Source organism: Heterodontus francisci, chromosome 45 (assembly GCF_036365525.1).
Source record: "Heterodontus francisci isolate sHetFra1 chromosome 45, sHetFra1.hap1, whole genome shotgun sequence".
In the NCBI taxonomy this organism is placed as follows: Eukaryota; Metazoa; Chordata; class Chondrichthyes; order Heterodontiformes; family Heterodontidae; genus Heterodontus; species Heterodontus francisci.
This window is the reverse complement of record NC_090415.1, coordinates 12,456,799-12,464,690: the sequence shown is the minus strand read 5'-3', so window position 1 is coordinate 12,464,690 and position 7,892 is coordinate 12,456,799. Positions and strand designations below refer to the sequence as shown.

General features: G+C 43.5%; 1 protein-coding gene across 1 annotated transcript; it reads left to right on the top strand.

Annotated features, from left to right (window-relative positions):
- The first annotated feature begins 4,833 nt into the window (after nucleotides 1-4,833).
- Nucleotides 4,834-6,867, top strand: LOC137356399 (histone H2B 7-like). The gene is made up of 2 exons (XM_068022286.1): nucleotides 4,834-4,863; nucleotides 6,397-6,867. Exons 1-2 carry the CDS (start codon nucleotides 4,834-4,836, stop codon nucleotides 6,850-6,852), a joined length of 486 nt encoding a protein of 161 aa, XP_067878387.1. The 3' UTR covers nucleotides 6,853-6,867.
- Nucleotides 6,868-7,892: the final 1,025 nt, after the last annotated feature.

Sequence of the window (7,892 nt, the reverse complement as noted above, 5' to 3'; positions counted from 1 at the left end):
GACACAGAGCTGGGGGTGGGGTTTGGGGGGGGGTGGATTGTGAGCTGTGAGGAGGATGCAAAAGGCTCCAATGTGATTTGGACAAGTTGGGTGAGTAGGCAACTGTGTGGCAGATGAAATATAAATTGGATAAAAGTGAATTTATCCATTTTGGTTTTAAAATAGTAAAGCAGATTATTATCTGAATAGTGATAGATAGGGAAAGGGGGAGGTGCAACGAGACCTGGGTGTCCTTGTACATCAGTCGCTGAAAGCAAGCATTCAGGTGCAGCAAGCAATTAGGAAGGAAAATGGTATGTTGGCCTTCGTTGCAAGAGGATTTGAGTACAGGAGCACAGATGTCTTACTGCAGTTATACAAGGCCTTGGTGAGACTCATCTGGAGTATTTCGAGTCAAAGAGTGATACAGCACTGAACAAGGCCCTTTGGGCAACCGAGTCTGTGCTGACCAACAACCACCCATTTTTATACTAATCCTACATTAACCCCATCCGACCAACAACCACCTATTTATACTAATCCTACATTAATACCATATTCCCTACCTCTACCCACCTTCCCAACCACCAACCTATACTCGGGGCAATTTACAATGGCCAATTTACCTATCAACCTGCAAGTCTTTGGCTGTTGGAGAAAATCAGAGCACCCAGCGGAAACCCACATGGTCACAGGAAGAACTTGCAAACTCCGCACAGGCAGTCCCCAGAACCAAACCCATGTCGCTGGAGCTGTGAGGCTGTGGTGCTAACCACTGTGCCACCGTATTGTGTGTAGTTTTGGTCTATTTATCTTAGGAATTTTGTTCTCGCCTTGGTTCCTGGGATGGCAGGATTGATGGACGAGGAGAGATTGGGTCAAGTAGGCCTCCATTTACTTTGGTTTAGAAGAATGAGAGGGGATCTCATAGAAACCTATAAAATTCTAACAGGATTCATGCTAAATGCAGGGAGGATGTTCCCGATGGCTGGGGAGTCCAGAACCAGGGCTCACAGTCTCAGGATACGGGGTGTAGAACAGTACAGCACAGTGGCGCAGTGGTTAGCACCGCAGCCTCACAGCTCCAGCGACCCAGGTTCAATTCTGGGTACTGCCCGTGTGGAGTTTGCAAGTTCTCCCTGTGTCTGCGTGGGTTTCCTCCGGGTGCTCTGGTTTCCTCCCACATGCCAAAGACTTGCAGGTTGCTCGGTTAATTGGCCATTATAAATTGCCCCTAGTATAGGGAGGTGGTAGGGAAATATAGGGACAGGTGGGGATGTGGTAGGAATATGGGATTCGTGTAGGATTAGTATAAATGGGTGGTTGATGGTCGGCACAGTCTCGGTGGGCCGAAGGGTCTGTTTCAGTGCTGTATCTCTGAACTAAACTAAACATTACAGGCCCTTCGGCCCACGATGTTGTGCCGAACCTTTAACCTACTCTAAGATCAAACTACCTGCATACCCTTCTTTCTACTATCATCCATGTACCTATCCAAGAGTCGCTTAAATGTTCCTAATGTATCTGCTTCTACTCCCAGCACTGGCAGTGCATTCCACGCACCCACCACTCTCTGTGTAAAGACCCTACCTCTGACATCTCCCCGAAACCTTCCTCCAATCACCTTAAAATTATGCCCCCTTGTGATAGCCCTTTCCACCCTGGGAAAAAGTCTCCTGCTATCCACTCTATCTATGCCTCTCATCATCTTGTACCCCTCTATCAAGTCACCTCTCATCCTTCCTTGCTCCAATGAGAAAAGCCCTAGCTCCATCAACCTTCCTTCGTAAGACATGCCCTCCAGTCCAGGCAGCATCCTGGTAAATCTCTTCTGCACCCTCTCTAAAGCTTCCACATCCTTCCTACAATGAGGCGTTCAGAGCTGAACACAATATTCCAAGTGTGGTCTAACCAGGGCTTTATAGAGCTGCAGCATAACCTCGCGGCTCTTAAACTCAATCCCCCTGTTAATGAAAGCCAACACACCATACGCCTTTTAACAACCCTATCAACTTGGGTGGCAACTTTGAGCGATCTATGGAAATGGACCCCAAGATCCCTCTGTTCCTCCACACTACCAAGAATCCTGTCTTTAAGCCTGTATTCTGCATTTAAATTCGACCTTCCAAAATGAATCACTTCACACTTTTCCAGATTGAACTCCATCTGCCACTTCTCAGCCCAGCTCTGCATCCTGTCAATACCCCATTGCAACCTACAACAGCCTTCCACACTATCCACAACTCCAGCAATCTTCGTGTCATCGGCAAACTTGCTAACCCAGCCTTCCACTTCCTCATCCAAATCATTTATAAAAATCACAAAGAGCAGAGGTCCCAGAACAGATCCCTGCAGAACACCACTGGTCACCGAGCTCCAGGCTGAATACTTTCCATCTCCTACCACCCTCTGTCTTCTATGGGCCAGCCAAAAACCAGAATAGATCAATAAATCAAATGGCAGATACAGCATGAATCCCAACTTCCCATTGCAGTGACTGACATGCACAGAGTAAAACTATCATCTATTTAGCAGAAGTTAACAAGCACCCTTCAAATGTTCACTCACAGAGTAGAAACTGTCAGTTCAAGGCAGAAGCAGATTCACACAGAACAAGATGAAAGATACAATGTGAACCTCATACTTAAATACCAGAAGCTGATGGGTATACAGTAAAACTTGCAATAGGATACCAGACACAGACAGATAGATAAAAGACAATATCACATAGCAGAATCTGACAAGTGCAGAGTAAACTGTATAGTAGCATATCAGAGAGTGACCGTAAAAGTGTAAATCAAGGACTACCATAAACCAACAAGTACAGAATAATGACCATCCTCACAAGAGTGATTCTGATAGATACAGGGGAAATGTTACACTCACCATAGATGCACAGAAACAGAATACAACATATACACAGAAAGTAACTGAGGTACATAGCAAAATCCACATTGAGAAACATACAGGGAAAGTAAAACACATACTCACAAATCATGCACAGACAAAAGCCACATTCACATTACAGAGACTGGCAGATGCAGAGTAAAACCCACAATCAATTACCACAAACAAAATGTTACAGAATAAAACAGATATTTGCATTGCAGTAACTGACAACATGCTAGGTAAAATCCACATTTGCATATCAGAAACCAAAGGTTAAAGATTAATCCCACATTCATTTGCCAGAATATACGATGTACAGTGGAAATGAAAACAGAAAATGCTGGAAATAATCTGCAAGTCTGGCAGCACCTGTAGAGAGAGAAAGTGAGTTAACATTTCAGGTCAATGACCTTCGATCAGAACGGACCTTTCTGATGAAAGACCATTGACCAGAATGGTTATCTCTGTTTCTGTCTCCACAGATGCTGGCAGGCCTGCTGAGTATCTGCGGAGAATGACTGCAGAATTCTGAGGTGCAGAGGGATCCAGGTGTTCTTGTGCTTGAGTCACAAAAAGTTAGTATGCAGGTATGGCAAATCACAAAGGCAATTGGAAAGTTATCCTTTCTTACAACAGGAATTGAAAATTAATCTAAGGATGTTATGCTTCAGTTATATGGGGCTTTGGTGAGACCACAGCTCGAATACTGTGTACAGTTTTGGTCTCCATATTTAAGGAAGGAAGTAAATGTGTTGGAGGTGTTTCAGAGGAGGTTTATTAGATTGATACCTGGAATGTGTGGATGTCTTATGAGGAAAGGTTGGACAGACTGGGTTAGTTTTCACTTGAGTTTAGAAGAGTGAGGGGAGACTTGATTGTAGTGTATAAGATCCTGAATGGTCTTGACAAGGTGGATGGGGAAAGGATGTTTCCTCTTGTGGATGAGTTCAGAAATCGGGGGCGCTGCTTTAAAAGTATGGGTCACACTTTTAGGACCGAGATGAGGAGATTTTTTTTATCCCTCTGAGGTTTGTGAGACTTTGAAATTCAGTGCTTTAGAAGGTGGTGGAGGCGGTGTCACTGAATATATATTTTTTCAGTCAGGTCTTGATAGATTCTTGTTAGGCAAGGGAATCAAAGATTATTGGGAGTAGATAGGAGTGTGGAATTCAAGTCAGAAACAGATCAGCCATGATTTAATGTAAGAAGCAGGAGGTTTAGAGGGGATTTGAGGATTGTTTTTTTTTCATTTTCACCCAGATGGTGGTTGGAATCTGGAACACATTACCTGAAAGGGGTGGTAGAGGCAGGACCCCACACAACATTTAAGAAGTATTTAGATATACATTTGAAAGGCCATAGCATACAAGGCGATGGGCCAAGTGCTGGAAAATGGGATTAGAATAGATCACTGATTGTGCCTGTGCCGGCCATCAATGTGTCTAAGGGCCTGTTTCTGTGCTGTATAACTCTATGACTCTATCTCTCGATGACAAATACAAAGTAATACCAACATTCACATCGCAGAACTTGGCAGATTGAAAGCAAATCCACCATACAGTTCAGCAGAAACTAACAGAACAGAAAGAACACATTATCACATACCATAAATTGGCATAGAGAATAAAATTCACGTGCCCGTACCAGAAATTAACTTGTCCAGATGAAAATCCATAATCATACAGCAGAGAGTGAGCTGTACTATTAAACCCAGCTTCTGCACTTGAGGCTAACATGCACAGAGTAAAAACAATGCTCATGTCTCATACCAGAAACGGCCAGCCGTAGATCACAACCCACACTCACATATCAGAACAGGCAGGTACAGTGTAAAATATCTCTTAATGAACCACTGACAGGGACGTGATACAGACCACATTCATTCATCAGAAACTTACAGATACAGATAATAAACAGTACTTACATACAACAGATTGAAAGGAACAGGTTAAAACCCATCCTTATATGAAGACGTCTGATTGGTACAGAACACAGGTGAGGCCTCCAAACCAGAGACTGACATGTAGAGTGAAAACAACGCTGGCATGTCATCAATTAACATGTGCTGTGTAAAGCTACACAAAAATGCCACTTACTAACAGGTACAGAGACAAAATCAAACAACCTTTCAAACCAGAAACTGACAGGTGCAGATTAAAATCCAAATTCACAATTCAGAAATTGACAGATAAAGAGAAATGCCCAGACTCCAAAATCAGATATTAACAGATACATAACAAAACCCACACTCACTCAGTAGAAGCTCATAGGTACAGAACAAAACCCAAAATCATCCACTTAGAAACTGAATGTTACAGAGAAAGAAAAAAAAACAGAATCACCTATTGAAGATTGAAATTACTGAATTAAATCACAAAATCATTGACCATAGATTGACAGATACGGAGTAAAAGTCACAGTTAAATATCACATACTGACAGGCACAGAATGAAACCCACACTCACATGTCCTGCAGGGAAAGACAAACATGACACGACCCAGAATGTCCATGCATTTCCTCCTGCCATATTCCGTATATATGACCAAATAGATTCTTTTGTTAACAACTCAAAAACATCATCGCTGCCAGTGTTATCATATTATATTTGATCAACTCTTTCCACTCCACAACCCTCCATATTTTTTCAGACCTGTCTTGCTGAATATTTGTAGCCAGTAATAATAAGTTCCCATGCTCGCCTAGTTTCAGCCAGAATTATGTAATTGCCACTATATAAATCTTTCATGTGGTGACTTGTGGCTGCAGCTGACCAAACTTATTTGGCACGCAACATAGATTTAAAGACTTGCACTTCAATGCTTGCACTTGCCCATGTCTGACCCCAACTATACTGGACGGTTCCGTCCTGGTGATGGAGGGAAGTGCAGCAGGCCGGTACATCCTGATAAGGAATGGAAGTGTCGAGAAATTATATGTACAGGGTGAAAAAATAGATGTGTTCATACCAGCAAAATGGAAATGTTTGAAGAGACAGAGGGACTCAGAAAGTCATGGTTAAGTTCGGGCAAAGGGGTTTGGACGATCTGACTGCTGCGTCAGTTTGTGGCTGTGATAGGCATGAAGTGTGATTGATTAATTTAGATATCCAATCAGACAGATTTAGCTTTTAGTTTTAGTTTTAGAGATGCAGCACTGAAACAGGCCCACCGAGTCTGTGCCGACCATCAACCACCCATTTATACTAACTCTACACGAATTCCATATTCCTACCTGTCCCTATATTTCCCGACCACCTACCGATACTAGGGGCAATTTTATCATGGGCAATTAACCTATAAACCAGCAAGTCTTTGGCATGTGGGAGGAAACCGGAGCACCCGGAGCAAACCCACGCAGACACAAGGAGAACTTGCAAACTCCACACAGGCAGCACCCAGAATTGAACCCCGGTCGCTGGAGCTGTGAGGATGCGGTGCGAACCGCTGCGCCACTCAACATCAGGCAGTGACATCATTGTAAACCAGCCAATCATGAACATGGTCATCTCCCATCCTTCATTTGCATAGGGTTCTGGGGATGTCCATAAAATTCAAGCTCCGAGCGAAATTTCGGTTATTCTGCGTCTGAAGTTGATCGTGATCATGGTTGACGAGAAGAAAACTGCAGCACCTTCCAAGAAGGGCGCCAAGAAAACTCAGAAGAAGGCGCCAACGAAGGGCAGCAAGAAACGTAGAAGATCCAGGAGAGAAAGTTACTCCATCTACGTGTACAAAGTGATGAAGCAGGTTCACCCTGACACCGGCATCTCCTCCAAAGCCATGAGTATCATGAATTCGTTTGTGAATGATATTTTCGAGCGAATCGCGGGTGAAGCTTCCCGCCTGGCCCATTACAACAAACGCAGCACCATCAGCTCCCGGGAGATCCAGACCGCCGTGCGCCTGCTGCTGCCCGGGGAGCTGGCCAAACACGCCGTGTCGGAAGGTACAAAGGCGGTCACCAAGTACACCAGCTCCAAGTAAATATCCGCAATGTACTGAAAAACACAATATACAAAAAAGGCTCTTTTAAGAGCCACCCACAATTTCTCTGAAATAGCTACAACATCATCATGATTATCGAATTCTTTTTATGTTAATACGAATACTCTGCAAATTTTTGATGGCGGTTGTAAATCTCTGTTTAAATCCGGTCAGTTCAGGTTAATACAGATTCATTCGGCCCCTTTGCTATATTTCGAAAATGAAAGCTGATTTAACGCATGATTTAAAGATGTTCTCAGTTACTTGGTTGCCGTGTTGAAGTTTGATTATCTTTATGAATAAGTACATTGTTAAGAAACCCCGTTGGTTTAGGCACCCTCAGTCTCTAACCCGTGACACTGAAAATCTATACTCCGCTTTTGTCTCCCACGAAAAGGGATCAATCTATAATCAGTGAGACAGTATAATTACGAAGATTAACCTGAAATGTGTCCGGTTACAAAATGCTGTGAATGAGTCTTTCAGCCGCTGGTTAGACTGTATCATGAAAAAGAATAAAGCAGAATACATGGCGGATTACAAAAGCGAATCTGGGACAAAATGTGGAATAAAAAAATGAAAATATTTTTGCAATGTTTTCTGTAAAACAATATAACCTATAAATGTGATATTCTATATTGAAGCCGCCCCTTGTTTTACAAATATATTGGCGGGCTTTTCAAATGTGAAATATCGTTGGGAGCCTGACCATTTCGCGCTCTTATTTTCCGCTCTCAACTCACTGTCTTCTTGTGATTGGTGAATTGAGCAGCTCTCTGATTGGTTACATGTACAGTACAATGACACCAAGTGCTGACAGACCAATCAGCAGTGTCCCCAACACCATTCCTCCAGAAGGTACAAGGAGGAGGAATGTGGGCGGATCTCAGCATTCTTCGTGAAAGTGTTTGTGAGATTGTGGCAATGTCTGGAAGAGGGAAGACCGGTGGGAAATCTCGGGCCAAACCCAAGTCTCGCTCCTCCCGGGCTGGATTGCAGTTCCCGGTCGGCCGTGTTCACCGCCACCTCAGAAAGGGGAA